This window comes from Notothenia coriiceps, unplaced genomic scaffold (assembly GCF_000735185.1).
Source record: "Notothenia coriiceps isolate Sejong01 unplaced genomic scaffold, NC01 NC01_scaffold00000667, whole genome shotgun sequence".
NCBI classification, from domain to species: Eukaryota; Metazoa; Chordata; class Actinopteri; order Perciformes; family Nototheniidae; genus Notothenia; species Notothenia coriiceps.
Window position 1 is genome coordinate 22,591 of NW_011333368.1, and position 20,642 is coordinate 43,232.

General features: G+C 38.6%; 3 protein-coding genes across 4 annotated transcripts in view; 2 read left to right on the forward strand and 1 right to left on the reverse strand.

Moving 5' to 3' along the window:
- Window positions 1-1,781, reverse strand: part of eno4 (enolase 4) — a 16,896-nt gene extending 15,115 nt beyond the window's left edge. The window contains exons 1-2 of the mRNA XM_010784138.1: window positions 1,734-1,781; window positions 1,504-1,632 (exon numbers count right to left, since the gene is read on the reverse strand). Of these exons, the coding sequence (XP_010782440.1) occupies window positions 1,504-1,632; window positions 1,734-1,781 (177 nt within the window). The remainder of the gene's footprint in view (window positions 1-1,503; window positions 1,633-1,733) is intronic.
- Window positions 1,782-3,424: 1,643 nt separating this feature from the next.
- Window positions 3,425-7,058, forward strand: ptcd2 (pentatricopeptide repeat domain 2). The gene is made up of 10 exons (XM_010784098.1): window positions 3,425-3,558; window positions 4,315-4,407; window positions 4,504-4,633; window positions 5,168-5,285; window positions 5,389-5,467; window positions 5,544-5,635; window positions 5,755-5,868; window positions 5,967-6,041; window positions 6,132-6,245; window positions 6,465-7,058. Exons 1-10 carry the CDS (start codon window positions 3,447-3,449, stop codon window positions 6,684-6,686), a joined length of 1,149 nt encoding a protein of 382 aa, XP_010782400.1. The 5' UTR covers window positions 3,425-3,446; the 3' UTR covers window positions 6,687-7,058.
- Window positions 7,059-7,732: 674 nt separating this feature from the next.
- On the forward strand, window positions 7,733-14,062 carry cacfd1 (calcium channel flower domain containing 1). Of its 2 annotated transcripts, none has more exons than XM_010784110.1 (5): window positions 7,733-8,312; window positions 10,420-10,492; window positions 11,214-11,339; window positions 11,503-11,610; window positions 12,039-14,062. In XM_010784110.1, the coding sequence occupies exons 1-5, from the start codon at window positions 8,201-8,203 to the stop codon at window positions 12,127-12,129; spliced, it is 510 nt and encodes a 169-aa protein (XP_010782412.1). In that variant the 5' UTR covers window positions 7,733-8,200; the 3' UTR covers window positions 12,130-14,062. The 2 variants fall into 2 exon arrangements, with proteins under 2 accessions (XP_010782412.1, XP_010782420.1); XM_010784118.1 differs by lacking the exon at window positions 12,039-14,062 and adding an exon at window positions 11,766-12,031.
- The last annotated feature ends 6,580 nt before the right edge of the window (window positions 14,063-20,642 follow it).

Here is a 20,642-nt window from a genome sequence, read left to right on the forward strand (position 1 = left end):
GGGGGGGGGGGGGGTTAATATGGGTTAATATCTTGTATCGCCTTCTCATCCCTCGTCTTCCGCAACATCCTCTTCCCAGCACACCCTTGTTTTCACAGACCACTTGCACTGCTTTTTGCTGTCGTTACACATTAGTGCTAATGGTGCAGACTGACAATAGCACCCCCCCCCCCATCATGACCCTGGAGCAAAGCTGTGTGCCTTAATAAAAAAAAACATTTATTAAGTCAGCTTAAATGGAGAGAAAAGATTGGGATGTGTTTGGGTTCCGCTGGATTGGCCTCCGAAATGAGTGAACTAATTCTTTTTTTTTTATATTTTCATTTCCTGACACTTAGGTCTTCCAAAATAAAGCTTCATTCAAAATTATACCGGTAATCATTGACAAAAGCCTAATTTGATCTTCATGTGATTTACATATATACCTCACATTTCTGCAGCTATCAATACAAAACTTCCAAGCTTCTAGTGGCTAAGCAATTTATTTCCTACTCACAAGATTCAATAGAAAAAATACTTATTACGCCAATGAAATAAAAGCCCTACATTAGTTTCCTGTATGGCTTACACTAGGTGTTAAGGTTTTGATGATTACCTTTAGGTATACATAGGATTTCCTGTTAACAACATATAAGCCCGAATTCAGCCTGAAATCCTCTGGTAGTCTTTGTTAGCAGTGGTAATAGTAGTGTGTGGGGGTGGGCTTTGCAGGCAAACACCTGTATAATCTAACGCTGAATACAGGCACATTTCTTACAAAAACCTCACCTTTAACAACATTATTTTAGAATAGCTTTCTCTTAAATTGTTTTGTGTTTTTGTGTTGTTATACATCTTAATCTTTGGTATTTGAATAGATTATCCAAAACATAGGATTTACGAACAGTGTCTTTGGACAGATGGTGTCCTATGCTTTGCAAATGGTAAAGGCAAAATTGTGATTTGTAGCTTGAGGCTATGTAAGTAAAGTTACAAGGAAAAGACTTGATTTAGTTATTATAATTATCATAATATGTCATTGCACTGAGGAACTGGCCCCCTCCTTCTGACAATGGTGTGATAGCACTCAGTAATACTGTTGAGTAAAAGCGTTGGCTCAGCCCTGGTTATGTGTCCTCAGCTTGATCTCGGTTCATCGTGTCACATTTCATCTTTCGGGCTTTTGTGATACAGTAAAAACTGAAATGGCAAGGGTCAAAGGTCAGGGTCGGTTTTCTGATTGGTATCGTCTTTGCTCGCTTCTTGCCTCCAGCTGCCTCTTCACATCCCTCACTGTCACTTCAAACCATCGGCACACCACTAATGAATCCCATCTTCTTTGTCAAACCTTTATTTGTTCAATCTTTACGCTCGATGCATTCCCTGAACTGAATATCTAATCTGCAATATCAGCGGCCGCCACAGTCCAAGCAGGAAGTTATATTTTAGCATCTGATGTGAGGAAATAATATATAGCTGGTGCTGATTATATAATTAAAGGCCAAATGTACTCATAAGTTTTACCTTTTCTTTGTTGCAGACAATGCAGAAGACATCTGCCTCAATGGAGAGTTGTCCTCTTGCATCATAAACCTCCTTTCCCCTCAGCCGGCTGATCCTCGGTGCTGCACACAGCTTTTTAAAGTAGTCTGCCTAAAGTGACAGTTAATGGTATAAGAAATTAGAAAGTGACTAAATTCAAAGTATTAATATTTAAAATAACATGAACATTAAACAATAACAACAAAATATACTGTTTGTAGAAAACCACACTCAAAACAATTTTCCTGCATGGGTTGCATTTTGAAGCGAACAAATTAAAACATAGTTTGACAAAGTCACAAATAAAGGAATCTTTGATAAGAGGTCAAATTCATTATAAAAGTAATTTATTTTTCAATGTTGTTATCAAGCTAATAATGTGAAAAAATCAACAGGAAATGCCAACACTTCATGTGTCATGTTAAAAGGTATTTTTCATAAAGTCATACAGCTTTTCGACTCAATTAAAAAATGCTGTCAAGACCTGAAAATCTCATGACATAAACTTTGGGGCGATTGAAGAACAGTTTCTTCTAACCAATTTGCTCTGAAGGATGATATGTTTGTAGGTTTTTAATGTAACCTAGCACCAGGGGCAGACTGGGGGGAAAAAGTGGCCCGGGGATTAATTGACAGACAGGCCCACTTAATGCGCGGCATGTATCGGCCGGCCGGCGACGAAAGTATGTTACTTAACAAAAATCCCTATGCATTTTATGTTATTTTGGACAATTATTCATATAGTAATCGTATTAACTGAGCCCTTGGGTTGCCTAGAGCAAAATAGTTACAGCATATATTTAGTGATTTTAATGTTAACAGATCATTGATGCAATAACATTTTGACCCAATTTGCCTGACTTGACACATGGAATAAAACATGGGCGTAGGAAGCATCCTCAATGTGGCTGAGACAATTTAACAGGGGGTGTGGGCAGGTAGTGGACCTCACCTCCTCTAGGGGGTCCACATGTTTTAAATGTTGAAGTTAAATGCATCAATCTGGTGCACTGAGAGCAAAATTAGGGACTAAATCTATGGCAGTCAGTAGGGGCTTGGACTGTGAGCCGTAGGGTCGCCGGTTCAAGTCCCCGACCAGACCTACTTTTGGAGTGTGGACTTCTACTTGGAGAGGTCCCAGTTCACCTCCTGCCCTGCCGTGGTGCCCTTGAGCAAGGCACCGGACATCCCCCTTCCCCCCTCACTCCCATTGCTCCCCGGGCGCTGTACAATAGCTGCCCACTGCTCCTAGTACTATACTCCTGGTACTAGGATGGTACACTGAGAGAATGAGCTCATAGGGCTGCTGATCACCATAAGCTAAACAGTCTGTATATTTGTATAATGTAAGCTTCGCTGATACTTTGCCCGTGGGAATAAGAAAAAAATAGTTAGATATACTGAATATTATTTGATCTAATGTAGCGGTGTGTTGTAGGTGCCTTAAACAACCCCTCATTTTATAGTGAGATGTATTTTTATGTTCATATAATAGTGATTTCAATGCCACCCCAAAATGATCACTGGTTCCATCCTGGCCACCCCACAGAAAATGTCCTGGCTCCGCCACTGTCCGTAAGAGCCAGCATGCAGGACCGGGATTCTGGGATTTGTAGTCTTTCTAGTTGTGTATTTTTCCTAGTCTTATATTTCAACAGTTTTATGACAAACTGTGACTTTTTTGACATGGAAATTATTTTTTAAGATTGACAAACATCATATGTATAATTCGTGGCACAATTCAAACGGGATCGAAAGATAAGTTTTCTCTCCCATTGACTTCAATACATAATTTTTCCGAATTCCGAAGGCCCCATGGGTCGGAAGTAGATGGGCGGGACTTCGCCTCTCTAGCAGCTCTCATAGGAAAGAACGAGACCCCGCCTCCCCATATTGTATCCACTCCAGTTCTTACTTATATATCCATGATGGCGCTGGCCAGGATTGGTAAATTATGTCGGTCGTTGGTACATGAACCTTCGAAAGGACTGTTTGTTGGAGTTTTACAGCCAGGGTGGATTGAATGCTGCACAGGAGGTACATTTAACACAACTTTTCAATATGTTTCCTGTCAGGTGACCTTCAAAGCTAGCTGGTTTAACAGACAGAGATGCTACACTGGCAGCATGTACATAACAAGGATACTACAGCTGCCTGTAAATGTCTTTAATGCGTCATAAAAACCCACCAAAACACGGTGTACCTGCAGTTTTACTCGCATTGTATAGCAGTTGTATGTCCGTCTCATTCATTACATTTGGACATTCGTAATACAGGTATAAGCTTACTCAATATTGAGTTGATTTTTTTGAGTTATTGGCAATGATGGAAAGTACATTAACTTGTAATGTACTTCAGTAGAAGTGTGAGGGACTGGTAGGCAAAACGTTAATTCTTTACTTCTACTCTACTATATTTGTAAGTAAATATTGTACTTTACATACTGATTATACAATAACAACATAATTATACAATAAATACAACATATGAATAAACTAATACATAATTTATATTAAAACAGGTCAAGCTAACAACCTATTTATAAAATGAGTTTCACATTTACTAGCAGCAATATCAAAATGATACGCACATTAATGCATCACTAATTATTATAATCCTATAGTATGATAAATATGTTAATGATATGGGAAATGTTTTGGTACGTTGAGTATTTTGGTGCTAATACTTGCTTTTGAATTTGGAATCTAGGGGTATTTCTAAACTGTAGTTTTGTTACTTTGATTAATTAAAATATCTGAATTCTTCTTTCAACACTGTATTTTTTCTTTGCAGCTAAGAGGCATTTGTTATCACAAGAAGTTATCAAATTACAAGAATTCCAGCAAAGTAAGCTGGCTGTGGCTCACCTTCTCACTGGAGCTAAAGGTGAACTATTTATTCTTAATCTTTCTAAAGCTGCAGTTTTATGTCCTGCATTATGATCCACAAAGTAAGAGCTTATATCTTTACTTTATTTTACAGGAAATTATATTGAGCTGTTCAGTCAGAAGCTACAGAGGAATGACCTGATTCTGAAAGATGAGCTGAAGCTTCTCCTTCACGTGTGCCAATCCGCAGATGACATGCTGATCGCCAGAGATGCCATCTCTAGGTATGGTACATCCTGTATTGATAGTTATTTCAAGCATCCATTACAGCATCAAATAATTGTGCTATCCTCTTTTTATTCTCCAAAATGCCGTAACCAATATTAAACTGAACAAAACCAGATGCTACCAACTTCACTTAAGATAACTAAAATATGCCTACAATGGCTTTGACTATCATCATCAATTTTATGTATATTGTATTATTACAACTCAACTTTTTACCACTGACTGGTAGGACATAATATGACATTAGTGCAATGTCATTTATATAATTAATTATTCTTTAACCATGTCCTCCTACTATTACACTACTGAGACCTACAATTCGATACTGTACAAGCACATCTATTTGACCTTCATATGTTATTACACTAATTTTAGAATTGTAGCTATTACATGTCCTTATTTTTGTCTTATATTTTCAATCTTTCCATTTTGTAATGCAAATGCTGCACATTAATATCCGTATAAATAATAAATACCCTTTTTTATTATTTTATCTAATCTGTTATTATCCTTTAATTTGCAATCACTAGGTATCACGCAGAGAACCGGAACTTAATGTTTGGAGACTTCAGGTTTGGTCCTCTCTTTGTGAGACTGTGCTATGAGCTGGGTATGGAGGACTTGGCTGCTGCTACAATTACGGATAAGGTAAAAAACAAACAAAAAAAAAAACATTTGTTATGGTACTATTGACAAAGTTTAAATCAGACAGTGTTGGAATAATAACATTTCATTTTACTTTTCTGAACAGAGTATGAGTGGATTTTTCAGCGAAGCAACGTCTTTCAACATCACCTTAGACATGTTATTCACTAAAGGCTATTATGAAAGTATGTGACAGATTAACCTTCAAGTGTTTATTTTTCACATAATCACATATAATATATCAAACTTTGCCTTTTGCAGATTTCCTAGAGGTACTAACCACCATGAGGAAACAACCTGTACCATTCAACTTAAACACATTCACGCTGGCATCTGCCACCTTCTATAAACTGGTAAAACAAACCAATCAACATGTACAGATAATTAACATTACTGTTCCAATATACATCGGTTATTGTTTTAAGATGTACAATCTCTTTGCCGTTATTTAGTTGTGTGTTATGTTGTTCAGAACACGGAAGAGTCCTACAGGATGTGCACTGCTATGATCGAGAGCGGACAGACTGAAGGGATGAAAATCTCCAGACATGCTCTCTGCTTTGCTGTAGCGTTAGCACTTCGACAGGTTAGTAAGATCTTCTTCACACCTTTCTTTCATGCACAGAGATGTGAAAATATAAAATTGTCATTAATAATATATGTTTTCCTTTCTTTTGGTTCCAGAACGACATAGAAAAGGCACAGTCGTTGTTCTCACAAATAATGGCTCCTAACAGCCTATTATGTCAAAATTTAAAGGCAAGTCTGCATCCTAACTATGCTGTACTTAACTAGTTGTTGCTTATGTTGACCGTTAATAATATATTCTTCTTTTAAATGTTGATTTAGCTTATCATACTAGCAATGTCAGGAGAAGTGACAGACATCATATCCTTGCTGTCTGCAGCCTTGACGCCAAAGAGCTTTTCTTTTGTCAAGAAACCTGAATTTTCGCAGGAGGTGGTAAGTTTGCTCCATATCAACTTTAAAAAATAAATCCAGATATCTATGGGTGCATTAATTAAATATTTTACACATTTCAATTAATATTAATGTCAATGCTTTTTTCTGTGGTTTAAAGGATTTTAACCCAAGATAAAAAATGAAAAAGCTACGGATATGAATATGTAATTCTCTGAAAAACCGCTAGTGAGCTCAGTGGCGTCCTATGACCTGTTTCAGGTGGATTTGCTGCGCCTGCGGATTGAAGGCGGTCCACACATGCTGGAGGTGGAGCAGATAGTGAAAGATCTGGAGCAGGCTGATCAGGTGACCCAGCAGACCGTCGATGGCATGCTCTGCCACACGCCAACAGGGAAGAGGAGGCCGTCGCTGCTGATGGAGGAGAGGAGGCACAGCCGAAGGGCTCTGAGCCCACGAGTGGCCGCTCTGCTGTCGGAGTGAGAGAAGCCTGCTTTCACTAAAGGCTGAATGCAATCAGTCCAAAAACACTGACTCTGGCTAGAGCAGACTTTGTTGAAATAACTGATCTACCACTCCTAAAAGACACAGTCATCTATCTGCAGAGCTGAATTTTGTCCCGTTTTTTTTGTCTATCCAATTTGAAGAAGTTAAGAAGTTCAGTTGAAAAACAGTTCATATTTGTGGAGCAGGCATTCAAATACAAAGCTGCTAAAAGACCATTTTGGATGCAAAATCTTCGTGGTTATGAAGCAATTCCTTGAAAGGAAATGGATAATGAATGATTTGGGAAGAATGTGTTGTATATAAAAGTGTGAATGAGTGATTAAAGATACATTTAATAATGGAAAAAGATTCTTTCTCTTGCCTTGATTTGTAAAGAAGTTGGGGGAAATGGTTTTTAATAATCAAGAATTTTACCTCAGGAAATAAAGGAAAGAAACACTTTCCAGGGAAACATAAATAAGGAATTATTTACTATTAAAAACTCTGAAGATAGCGACTTGAAAATCACCCTGTTATTTACAGTATATTTGTTTTAGATTTTGAGAAAATACGGGGACTGGGGATTTTGTTCTCCAGCAAGTCCAATAAAAGTACATTATGAAGGGATTTATTAAAGGTTACTTCAGAAGGAATTATGACAACAGGTATTACATTACATTACATTGCATTTAGCTGACGCTTTTATCCAAAGTGACTTACAATAAGTGCATTCAACCATGCAATAAAACCTGTTTCATTGCATGGGAACTCAGTTTGGTTTCTATACACACTTTAAACATTTATTTTGCTGTTAATCATTTTTGAATAATAGGGCTTCTATTTGTTACGTAGCATTCAGACATTATTGAATGGGTAATTTTACTCAAATGGAGGATCTGAATACTTTTTTTCACCATTGGGCATTGTGACAATTGCAACTAGATTACAATCAAATCTGGTGATAAAAACATGTAAACCAGCGCCGGCGCTGATGTAAACAAACCTTGACGTGCGTCAAATCGTCCCACAATGCACCGCTCTTATAGGCTGAGTAACCAGGGAAGAGAACAACGGAGCAGACTACCTTACCTGAACCCGAACAAAACGAGGGGATTCTTTAAAGCTTTTTAAGGAGAGTTTAGAGAAGCTTTGCTCATTTATCTGATTACTAAAGGAAATTCAAAACGGATTCTGTGTTGATATCCACTCCTAGCGGCAGCTGGTGGCGCTGCTGTTAGCATCAGCTAGCCGGTTAGCTGGTACCAACTGACGGGGAGAAGCTGCTGGCAACATCAGCTCAGCTGGAAAACACAAAGAAACAAAGGAAAAAACTAATTAATTATACTTTACATTTTTTATTTCATACAGCAGTGCTGAAAGGGACCGCTTTGTATTACTAAACGAGTGAGCAGTTAGTTTGTTTAGACTTGCTAACTTAATTGTGCTAGGTTCTTAGAGGCTTCACATCTGTAAATACGGTTTAGCTTTTTTAGCCATCATCGACATACACAATGAACACCGAGGAGAAGGCAGCCGCCCCCGTTGCACCCCCTCCAGAGGATGATGGCATGACATGGTGGTACCGATGGCTCTGCAAAATTGCTGGTGTTTTAGGAGGAGTATGTAAGTAAATATCAAAGTACAATTTGTTACTTTGCACAATTGTAATATACACTGTCTATCTGGAGTACATTGTTGTTGCTTTATCTATCTATCTATCTATCTATCTATCTATCTATCTGTCTGTCTGTCTGTCTGTCTGTCTGTCTGTCTGTCTGTCTGTCTATCTGTCTGTCTATTTAATGTACAGTGAATGTTTACAAAGACTTATGTGCTCTTTTCTGTAGGAAACAGGTACATTTATTGTCTTGTCAGCATACTTGTATACTGTTTGCACTTTCTGCATTAATATAAAACAGGACAGAAAGGGGATCAGTTTAATATTTTGGAAAACAACAACATGTTGTGTATACTATATATACCTAACTGTAATGCTGAGCCATGCCAGACTACAGCTTTGTCCCAGCCCATTGTCCCCTCCCTGTAGCAGACAGTTTTGGGCACCGCCTGTTTGCATGGCTTGCTCATTCCATAACACTATGATATTCCTGATTTTCATCTGTATGATATGAACAAACAGTCCATAGCTGGTATGTTTACTCTTCCCCTCAGTGCGAGGCAGGCTATGTTTACTGCTGGCTTTGCAGTTTTCCAGCAGCACTGCAGCTCTCCTTCACAGTGACACCAGAGCCACAGTGCCTGTATCACATTAACCAGCTGGGGCACTGCATATTCAATGGACTCTGTATTATTAAGGAGGCTGGATTGTATAAAGAAGCTGGATCTACTACATTATTCTTCCATTGTTTGTGATAGTGTGGGCTAGTCTCGACTGACAGGTCGCTTATACACACTACTGGCAAATGTACCCTCTCTTCTCACTGAGTTTCAGCCTGAAACTGCTGTACATTGTCAACTCTCAAATACAAATACTTTACTTTGTGTTGGTATATCTTGCCGCAAACCATTTAAAAATTCCAAAAGTTTTAGCATATTAGTTAAAGAAATGTGTGCTTTTAAGTACCATATAATTATAAATGAGGAATAATTGACATTGGTAAATAAGAAAGAAATGCCAAGGCACAAATGTTAGGAATATTTTTTTAACATCTCCTTACTCCTCAGTAGTGAAATAAATAAGTGTGGCATTTGGGCAATTTTACTCTATTGAAAACATCTGTCTCACATTTGACTTTTTGACTTGTTAGAGAAGGAAAAGCAAAAGGGAAACAATATCTATCTTTGTTCTAAAAATGAAATGATAAGTAAATCATCGGAAATGTTTTTGTGACAGCAATTATTTTAATCTTGTTTTTTTATTTTGCAAAAACTACAAATACCACAGAAGTGTTGCATGGTTGATTGCTTCGTGTTGGATTGAAAACAACTGATAATTGCATTTTATATATTCTAGGACTGGCAACATAGTTTGACTTACTGATGCTGTGTAAATTGCTTTAACTGTCACACTTCCAATGTGTGTGTCCAATGATGTTGCCAAATCACACCTTATTTCAGAACCTCACACACACAAAAATATTTCACATCTTGATCACCACTTATGAAAACACCAGCCTTGAGGTCAGGCTTATCCCATATTGCACTTTTCACACATTGAAGATAACATATAGTCAGGGATTGATTTAAGGCAGGTACCATTATGTGCATATGTACCTGCATGTGGGGCACAGTAACATAATGACATTTTAAACACATAATAGTAATGGTGAAAGCTAGAAAAGGCCTGTATTGAAAATGCTGACATTATCATAAAGTAATCTATAGCAGGGAAATAAAGCCTGCGGCAATTTCACTGCCTCTTTATATAAAGGTTGGATTCCTGGATTGTATTCAGTGTTTTTCAGATGTTTTCACAAATAGTTTTATTAACAGGCAGTCATATGCTGCTTTTGAAAGATATGTTATATGTTTGTGTGTTGTGCATTTCATCCACATACTGTACATTCTCCATATGTTCTGCATTGCTGATTTTCTTCTGCTGTTTTTAGCGCACAGCCTGTACTAACCTGTTACTAACCCAGCACTGTAAATTAAAATGAGTATTTAGTTATCATGGCTTTTATAACTAATGGTCCGGTCTAATGTTTTCATAATCGGTCATATGTCTTATCTTACTCATAACCTTTTACTTTGTCTTGACTCTGTGCAGCCTGTGCCGTGTCAGGAGTGTGGAACTGTGTTACTGTCAACCCTTTAAACATCGCTGCTGGAGTATGGATGGTGTAAGTCTTTAGCATTTGTTCTGCTTACTTAAATGTAACTTTAAAAATGAGCTTTTTGGTTTATAGGCTGTTGGAATTCAGTAAAAAACAACAACAACATACTATAACACCACGTATTTAGACTGTACAAAGCTCTGTGTACTGTGCTTCATTCAAGCTCAGGTCCATTTTGCCACAATGCACAGTGAAGGTGTGGTTTTAAACAACACGATGATCATTTATTATTTGAATAAGACAGTACCTTATTTGTTCTACTAAAGTTGTAATAAGTTACAGGCACAGATGTTACTGTTTTAGACATCTCCTGAAAGGAAACATACAAACTATAATACATTTCATGATCCATGGGAGCAATTCTATGAAGGTTTTTTTACAAGCATTATGCACTCGTACCACCAGTTCATTTAAATGTATCTTTTATAGTATTATCATGTAGACATGTTGACACAACTTGCTGCTCAAATGACGGAGGCGTTCAGACATTCTTGTTGAGAATATACATGTTGTAACAAAGACCGCATTGATTTGTCCAGAATTTGAAGAATTTAGCACAGGCCTCAGCCAGCCTTGGTTTTGGTTTTCTTCCCAGATAAAAAAAAACTGTCTGCAGTCAAAGCTTAGCTGCAATGTTACCTAGGCTTTAATAAGTTGAGAAAAAGGATGAATCCTGAATGTAGCTGATATTCACTGCTGTATGTGTTTGGTTTTCTTCTCTCTTAAGGTTGACTGCCTTTGTGCTGTTCCTGTGTGAAGTCCCATTCTGCTGCCAGTTCATAGAGTTTGCTAATGCAGTAGCAGCCCGTGCAGACAAATTCAAACCCTGGCAGAAAGCCTTCTTCTACTGCGGGTAAGAACTAATATGCATTTATGTCAACGGAGTCTGTACTTTACTTCATGAAAAAATATTGCATAAGCATTTGGAGACACTCTTGGGAATGTTGCTGTTTTATCTCCAGCATGTACTTAATATCATTTACTGACTTTTCGTCCCTTTTATTGTTCATTTACAGGTTGGCTCTGTTTCCCGTATTCTTGAGTTTCTCCTTCACAACCTTGTTTGGAAATGCCATCGCCTTTGCTACAGGAGTTCTGTACGGCCTCGCATCTTTGGGCAAAAAGTAAGATGATTTAACATGTAATGACGTAATATATAATATGCACTTATAATGTGTCATCTATTTCTTTGAATCTATTTGAACAGCTGTGCAATTTAGACCTTTTGCAATTACTCATATCTCTTGATGTTTCCTTCATCAAATCACTCCTCTAAAAGGTCATATTATAACAGGCTCTCATTAAATTCCTTTTTCAACATTAAAATGACTTCATAAGATCTTTATTTTATGCTTCTAACAACAATAATGAGCCTCTTAATTCGTGCAAATGCTCTTCTGATAAGGTGAGCCATGTCATAACCTTGCAATTAACAATGTTACACTCTCCTGTCATACCCGCTCTCTCTTTGTTTCTACCCCCCCTCTCCCTGGTCATTACTTTTCATTACCCTCCTCCTCTTGCCTCCTGTGTTCCCTTTTTCTTTCCTCAGAGGAGACGCGGTGTCTTATGCCAGACTGCAGCATCAGAAAATGGGGGATGAAGAGAGGATGACAGAAAAGGCAAACGGGGCTCCGGAGTGAGACATCTGCGACCTCCTTTTACTTTCTTTAGTCCTTACTGCCTTCCATCCATCCAACGTCCTCTTCCATGCTCCTCCGCTTGTTCCCATTTCTGTCCCCCCATACTTATGGTACTGACTTTATTTATTTCCTTTAACTGCTGCATTCTTATCGTCCTGACCTGAAAGTATCCGAACAGATTGATGTTGGATTCAGTCCAGTATTTGCTACCTGGCGTGTAAATGGGACCTCTCATTGTGACTCGATACCTTCGATTGTACGTTTTGTTTTTATGATTTATTATCTTATCCTGGGTTGTTTATATTATTTGTTACCCTTTGTTGTGTTATGTTGTTTGTGTCAACCCTTTTTTCTGCAGGAAAAATGTGAGGTACATATTTTTAGTCCAAAAGCCTTTCAGGAAATGCCAATAGGAGTTAATGGGATTGTAAAATGTACATAATTGACTCGATATCAGCTCTTTTGTAGCTCTCACCTCATTATCATTGCAAAGTTTTAGGCAGTGGAGTTTCCAAAGAAGTTAATGTGAACGCTGCATTATATTTAAATAATTTATTATCAAGAAGTGAATGTACTCAAATTTAACATTTGAAAAATAGTGCTACAAAAGCTCTATTTAGATTTATGATCTGAGGGCTTATTCAATTGTGTTTTATCTGTATTGAAAGAAACTGCATTTAAAAAAAAAAAAATTGGACTTAAAGTTACATCCCCAGATCTGTAAGTTCCCTTAAGTTTTTGCCTGTATTTTATGCAATTGTACCTACATTAGACTAAGGAAAATAGTAAGTATTAAAATATGACTTCCAAATACAAAAACAAAAGTCTGAATTGCTGCCTAAATGAATTTTCAAACATACATAGGCATTGGGGATATGTTTAACATTGGGGATATTTTTAACATCAGGTATACACAAAGATAAAGACAGTTATTACTTATATATATTTTCTTCTCAGTTGTATTTGGCTAAGCATAGACATTTCTGCACTAAACCTTTGGAGGGAATGAATGCAAAATGTTCAGTGCATGTGTCACTTTGTTTTATTTGATTTCCTCATGAACAAGCAGCCGGTAGCAAAGTGATGGCTGCAGATTTCGTGGTAAATTTTGTAATGGAAAAGGTGGAATGTGCGCTCATTTTACTCTCTTTTTAAAACGTTGTTGCTACTGAAAATATTGTTTCCTTTTTAAATGAGTCTTAATTAGTACACATCAACAAAGCCCATGAAATATTTCCTAAGGGGAAGTGTCTTTATGCACGGACTAATTGGTCAGTATCCCACACTATCACCAGAGCCATGGTTTGCCTTATGTCACTCAAATGAGGTCTGCTGTGTTCAGCAATGTACAATTTGTGTGTGTGTGGTTTTGTTGCTTTCCCTCTGTTGTATCATAATAACAAGGATGCTTTGGGAATAACGGTTTACCCGTACCTCTTACAGCTGTTTCTATCCTAAGTCTTTGACTGGCTGCTCAGTGACTGAGTGGATTATTCACACATTACCACCCAGCTCTCAGGTGACATACTTCACAATGCTCAGCGTACAGATACAATGGGGTTTATGCATATGTATGTGGTAACCAGCATAAGCATAACTACAAAATAACTATATCCTTTGAATCAATGAAAAAACTGTTGTGTTGCACAAAACTTGCACAAGTGATTAAACACTACAACCACACCAGCAGTATGTTACAGTCTGAGACAAAAAAAACAATACAGAAAAACACTACTCTCGTCCATAGCACATCCATCCAGTTTTATTGTTTTTGCAGTGACATGCATCGAAGACTCCCTTGCTTTGATTTATTTTACATCTTCAGGTGTTGAATGCATATTTTTTGCTGTAAGGGTTATGTGTATAATGAGTGTTATGATGTGAATCATGATCCCGTTCTCAATTAGGAAATTAAACAAACTTGCTACTACTACCATGGTGTTGGCTTCTTATGTTTTGTACTACCATCGCCCATTTATTCCATGCCTTGACATTTCCTTAAGCACCACCATGAAGAAATGTGTTCCTAGTGCCAACAGCAGGTTCTGGTTTTCCTTAATTTCATCTACCAGATCAATTGCACATTCTTGGGTATAGATCCATAGATATTAATTGCTGCTATACATTACTTTTTAAATGAATATAGGTTAATAACTTTTGAGTGGATTGATCTGAAATTGTTTACAGATATTCATGGTCCACAGGGGATGCAATTCAACAATACACATTCCAAAAAATGTAAAATACAATCCTATAAGCCTAGCTGCACTTTATGTTCAGTGCTAACTTGCAAATGTAGACATAAGAACATGGTAAAGAAACATTTAAGTGAATATCTAATTCTAGCTTGGTCACAGTTTGTCGTTTATTATTGGTTGTCAATCTGAAGAAGGCGGGTCTTAGTGTCAGCTGTCAAATAGAGCCCATCTTGAGCTTCTCTGTATTTTATTGGGCGGGATTTGATAGTTTAGGATTTTTTTAACCTGTTTCTACGTGTGGAAAAATACATCAAAGATATTCAATAAATTGGTCTATAAATAAGTTTGGCTTCAACCTTTCCCCCTGTGATAAGAGATTGGTTAAACGTTGACATTTGTTTGCTTAGTTAAGTTTTAAGGTCAAGCCAATTATGTCAAGATTTGTATCCTAACCAAAATGAACTAGCTTAGTGCACTTGACAATTAGGCCTCAGCACAACCACGAATTTGAGTGTGCGACACAGCGGGGAACAAGTTGCGCTACGGGGAAAAGATGGTGGAGTTCACTGCGGTTCAGGTAAGAGTTAGGTCTTTTTTGTTGTCTTTACATGTCGCCAAAGCACCACACTTTTGTTTAAGACTGTATGTATATTGTAACATCATAAGGCTCAATTTTTGCTTAAGTCCCTTGACATTGATCATGTTTTAACCACTAGCAACTAACTTGTACTATCAGAGTTAGCGTTGTTATTGATAGCATGCTAACGATAGAGAGCCGTAACCATGGCTGCAAACGTTAAATCGTACAGTAAAGTAACTAATTAGACATGGCGTCATTTCTGATATAGCCTATCCTCCTGGGACCCGAGGAAAAAAACTATGGGCTCGGAACAGTCTCATAATACACACATGCACACAGAAGGATTCACACTTGTATTTCATAATCCGCAAAAGGATTCACACTTGTATTTCCGGATCCACACTTGTGTTTTTCAATGCACACACAAATGTGTTCCGTTTCATATACATGTAAATAAAATCCAAATAAAGAAAAAAGTTTTAAATATTTATTTTTGATCCACACATATTTGTTTTCTTTTTAAAACCTCTGAACCTGCAAACACAAACCGCTTTCTGTTCATGGATCGTTGTGCATTCGTGTGTGGGTTTTTTGAGACTCCCCTGACGGTCAGCCGATTCGTACTTGTAATTTTTTCTATCTATAGCCAATCAGATGTCTCCTCAATTCTAAGCCAATCACATGAGCGTGCCCCCACGAGGGTAGATTTCTTGCGTTGATGACGTAGCGCTTCATGTACGAATTGTGCGCTGTCCGGAGCTGACAGGTCCATGGAGCCTGCCTGCATGCGCTAATCTCAGGACACCTCCACTCTCAGTACATTGCCACTTTCCGAACAGGAAATGCACGCAAATACAAGCCTTTATATTATTAAGGTACAGCGCCACTTTCCAAACCATTGATGAATGCTTGTGTGTACACAAAAACGGCAGGCAAAACAGTTTTAAATGTGTTTCCTGTATGGCGAAAACAGCTGCTTTATTTATGTCTGTATGAAGTTGTTGTGAGTGTGGAGGGAGGGAGCAGCTACAGGTTAGCTTAGCCTAATCGATCAGTGCACTACGAAGCCAGTGCTAGACAGTGAACTGTCAACGGGGGGGAGCCCCGTCGGTCATTATCGGCCGATATTCACTATTACGGCAGTAATCTTAAACAAAGTGCCACGACTAAACAAGAGAAAAAACACTGTGGACGCGCAAAAACTCAGTCTTTCCAACACAGTATGCGTTTGACCTTTTATTTGCAAAGCAAAAATGCAATATTCCATATGCGTGCGTGCGTGCGTGCATGCGTGCGTGCGTGCATGCATGCGTGCATGCGTGCGTGCATGCGTGCGTGCATGCGGTCAACAAAAATTGTCCTTCTCTAGCTCACCCCCCCCATCTATTACCAAGTGCGCAGGTAAAAGCAACCGGATATAAGCACAAACGTCACCACACAAATCCAATGACACGCCCACCACCTATAGTGACTCAAAAAACATGTATCGTAACAAACACAGAAATGGCTTCATATGTGGCTCCTACATTCCGGCCCCTAATTATATCAACATAATAATTACACAACTGAAAAATTATGTAGGAGACAATCAAGGAAAAAACTTTTAAGGATAAAAACGTCCTTTGTTAAAGTATCCTTTTCTTCTTTACGCAAAAAATTGAAAATAAAAAAAAATATATAATTTGTTAGCCTATGAAGGAGTGATCTTTACTATCACGTCGGAAAAAACGACAATGTCAAGGTCTATGAAGTTCAATAACTGCTCTTACTGCTCTTCTGCTTCCTGTAGAAGGCAGATCTTTGTGATAGGGCCTGTTCCAGATGTCGCTAGTTTTGTCTTCACTCGCACTCTGAACGTACAGTCTCTCTCTGTCTGGAATGGTTTATCGATCCCTTCCTGTAAGCAATGAATTGACGAGGTGCCCGTAGTCATCGACTATGAGCGCACAACTATCTCCTGGTATGAAGTTGGCTTGACATTGACCACTTCTGTCTTCCTGGAGTAAGAGGCAAGTACGACTTAATCCATGTTCAAACAAGTCTGAGATGTACTTGAGATCTGTCTCATCTCTGTATCGCTTATATATGTCCTCTTTATGAACAGTCCAGTGCGAAAGATGGCTGGTTTAGCAGCAAAAGATGGATTAGGTAAGGCTTCCAAGTTCATTTGGGATCTGGGATGCTCTCGTTACTGGGACGCTGTTGATGATGGATTCGGCTTCAAAAAGAACCGTGGAAGANCTACCAATGATAGCATTAGCAGAGTGTGCCTATAATTTGAATAATTTCGAATTTTCACCTTCAGCATTCTTAGTATTCCACATTGAACCTAATGTCAACATACAAATAATAATTAGTGCAAATTGAACTTTTGCATTTGTGTAAAGTATGCCAGCCTAAACGGAGCATTAACAATTGACTTAATATTGGAGATCAGCGGCCTCATTTATAAACGGTGCGTACGCACAAAAGATGGCGTACACCAGTTTTCTACGCACTATTTGCGGTTTATAAAAAACTAACTTGGCGGGAAAATGTGCGGTCCTCCACGCAAAGTCTGACCCATGCGTACGCACTAAGCAAAACAACGGGAGAGACGAGAAACTTCGACACCGTTGGCAGAAGGAAGAATGGAGAGAAATATGTGGAAATAATACCATCAATAAAATGTTACCTCTCATTTAGCATATATGAAGAATTCATTTTCACAAATTGATAAAAGCCAATCTTAAAATGATTTCCTGTTTGCGACTCCTCAGTGCACACAAAAACATAACTTGGAGAAATAAATAAATACGGAAATGTTATCACCCCTCGATTATGTTCTCTTGTTAAGAAATGTATTCTCATAAATGATGTGGTAAGCAGGAGGACAGAATTACTTTAAACTGACACCGTTTTGCATTTCTTTAGGTTGTATACGAGCATGGTTTTATATACTATCATTTTTAATCATGTTTTATGCCGTTCGCCGCCTACTTGATAACTCGCTCGTAAAACACAGGAGGTATGGAAACTAAGAACACCATATGTGGTCAATTGTACAGCTAATATAACACAACACATTAGTTGTATTTCCTTTAACTGGTGGATATAGAGTTGCGAGGGGGGGATGCACAGGCTGCAGTGGAGACGCTGCGCACAGCTGATCGACAGCTGGGACACAAACCACCAAATGCGAAAACATAATTCAGATCCAGTCGTCATGACTCCACTCCGGAGGGATTCCCCAATCATTTCTTACAGTTTCTCATCAAGGGGGTGTCTCCTTTCCCCGATACAAACACACTGCCTGAGGAAGGCTATGTGTATTTTTTTTGTCATTAACCTTTTTCGGACCACTTATTTATTTATTGTGGTGACGATCCGACCTCCATGCTGCTACTCTTGTTCAAACTGCATCCACCAAACAATATGATTTATCTCGACCTCCCCAAAATAACCAAAATCTGACACGGTGTGAGATGTCTTTTTTTAGCTGTTCTGTCTTCATTTCCTGCTATCTTCTTCATAAAGTCAGTCAAAATGAATGAATGAATGGGCGTTTCTTTGACTATTTATAGGCAAATATGGGCGTTACGTGAAGCCCGCAAAAGCTGCACCACATTTCGAGTCGATTTTGATTTATAAAGGGAAACAGGCGTAGGAAGTGCTGTACGCTCTTTCCTCACAATGTTTGGTGAATCGGAAAATTTCTGTACCTATTTTTGGGATTTTTACTACATAAGCAACCTTCCCACGTGAATCCTACGCACGACGTTATAAATGAGGACCCAGATCAGCTGCTGAGTCTGATGGAGACACGCAGCTCTGCATGATCACCTGATGCTCCGCCCTCTGTTTAGCAAGCTGAATACACAAAATGCGTATATGAAGTGCCATGAACGCAATAAATCATACCCTTGTGGGGGCGCGCTCATGTGATTGGCTTAGAATTGAGGAGACATCTGATTGGCTATAGATAGAAAAAATTACAAGTACGAATCGGCTGACCGTCAGGGGAGTCTCAAAAAACTCACACACGAATGCACAGCGATCCATGCACAGAAAGCGGTTTGTGTTTGCAGGTTCAGGGGATTTAAACGGAAAACAAATATGTGTGGATCAAAAATACATATGTAAAACTTTTTTCTGTGTTTCGATTTTATTTACATGTATATGAAACGGAACACATTTGTGTGTGCATTGAAAAACACAAGTGTGGATCCAGAAATACAATAGTGAATCCTTTTGCGGATCATGAAATACAAGTGTGAATCCTTCTGTGTGCATGTGTGTATTATGAGACTGTTCTGAGCCCATATACCGCATCATTTATGAGAAAACATTTCATAACATTAACACAACATATTCGAGGTGGTTTTAAATAACATATCCGTATTTATTTATTTTCTCCAAGTTATGTTTTTGTGTGCACTGAGGAGTCGCAAACAGGCGTTTGGCTTTAATCAATGTTTGAAAACAAATTCTTCATATATGATAAATGAGAGGTAACATTACCTTACAATACATGAGTATTTATTTACAGACAATACATTCTATACACTCTGGTACCTTTCTGGTAAGGTAGGTGCTCATCATTCTCTTCATCATCTTGCAATTGTTCTAAGCTGCTTCTGATAGTGCTTGTAGCAGCGCTGCAGCCAAAAAGGTCTGTCAATTTGCGATATTTATATGCTTACCTGCGAGTGACTTCACCTTTTTTTTTCTTGCCTTCTCGATATCGCAAATTGACAGACCTTTTTGGCTGCAGCGCTGCTACAAGCACTANACAAACTACTTTGGTTGACTGCAAACGTGGAGACTTCTGCTGAATATGCAACAGTACGCAATACGTAACAGGTTATGGGCCCAGTCAAGAAGGCCAAAGGTGGTTTAAGTTGTTATTCGACATGACGAGAACAACTTTGAGTTATGGGAGACGAGGTTTTAGGCGCACATGGAACTGCGCTGACGGCCGAAAGATGGCGACAGCGGCCGCTAATGCAGCTGTGTGGTTCTTATCTGTCAATTAATAACACACGAAGAAGAAAAAGACCGGCCACACAAAGAGAAGGGATTAGACGCCGCTGTCACTACCCGATCTGCATTGCGTGTTATTAACGCGTTAACTTGACAGCCCTAAAAATAAGAAAATATTTTTGTATAGATATTTGAGATGTTTATGACTCGCGCATGCAAGATGCAAATCGGGCAGCCGTCTAGACGTCAAATGTCCTACTTGAGTTGCCGTATGGAGTTGTCCAATATGGCGGACCATCTCGCACATGCGAAGTGCGGATCGGGTAGGGATGCGGATCGGGTAGTGACAGCCGCGGCAGACAGGGAGAATGAACAAATAAAAGAAAACGAAAAGAAAAAGGTGGGGCCGAGAAGGCAAGAAAAAAAAAGGTGAAGTCACTCGCAGGTGAAGCATATAAATGTCGCAAATTGACAGACCTTTTTGGCAGCAGCGCTGCTACAAGCACTATCAGCAGCAGCTTAGAACAAGTGCAAGATGATAAAGAGAATGATGAGGGCGAGTTCAGATATACAGCCAGCCTCCTGCGTTCATGATGAGGGACAGAGTTGAGCTGGTGGAAGAACCAGCTCAACAAAAACACTTTGTTAGTTTCGGTAATTATTCTGCCGGCCCATCTCTCCCCCATTCTCATTGAATATTTTACAAAGAGTTAAACAGCGCCCCTCTAGATGTTATGGTTAAACAGTAGATTGCACTCTCTGTTGCGAGAGGA

What these genes read in the sequence shown, in the direction of transcription:
- ptcd2 (XM_010784098.1), top strand. Translation starts at nt 3,447, where the DNA reads ATGATGGCGCTGGCCAGGATTGGTAAATTATGTCGGTCGTTGGTACAT. An exon ending in CTGCCACCTTCTATAAACTG is followed by an intron (nt 5,636 to 5,754) that starts GTAAAACAAACC and finishes TATGTTGTTCAG; the next exon opens with AACACGGAAGAGTCCTACAG. An exon ending in CTGAATTTTCGCAGGAGGTG is followed by an intron (nt 6,246 to 6,464) that starts GTAAGTTTGCTC and finishes GACCTGTTTCAG; the next exon opens with GTGGATTTGCTGCGCCTGCG.
- cacfd1 (XM_010784110.1), top strand. Translation starts at nt 8,201, where the DNA reads ATGAACACCGAGGAGAAGGCAGCCGCCCCCGTTGCACCCCCTCCAGAG. An exon ending in TGGTGTTTTAGGAGGAGTAT is followed by an intron (nt 8,313 to 10,419) that starts GTAAGTAAATAT and finishes GACTCTGTGCAG; the next exon opens with CCTGTGCCGTGTCAGGAGTG. An exon ending in AAAGCCTTCTTCTACTGCGG is followed by an intron (nt 11,340 to 11,502) that starts GTAAGAACTAAT and finishes GTTCATTTACAG; the next exon opens with GTTGGCTCTGTTTCCCGTAT.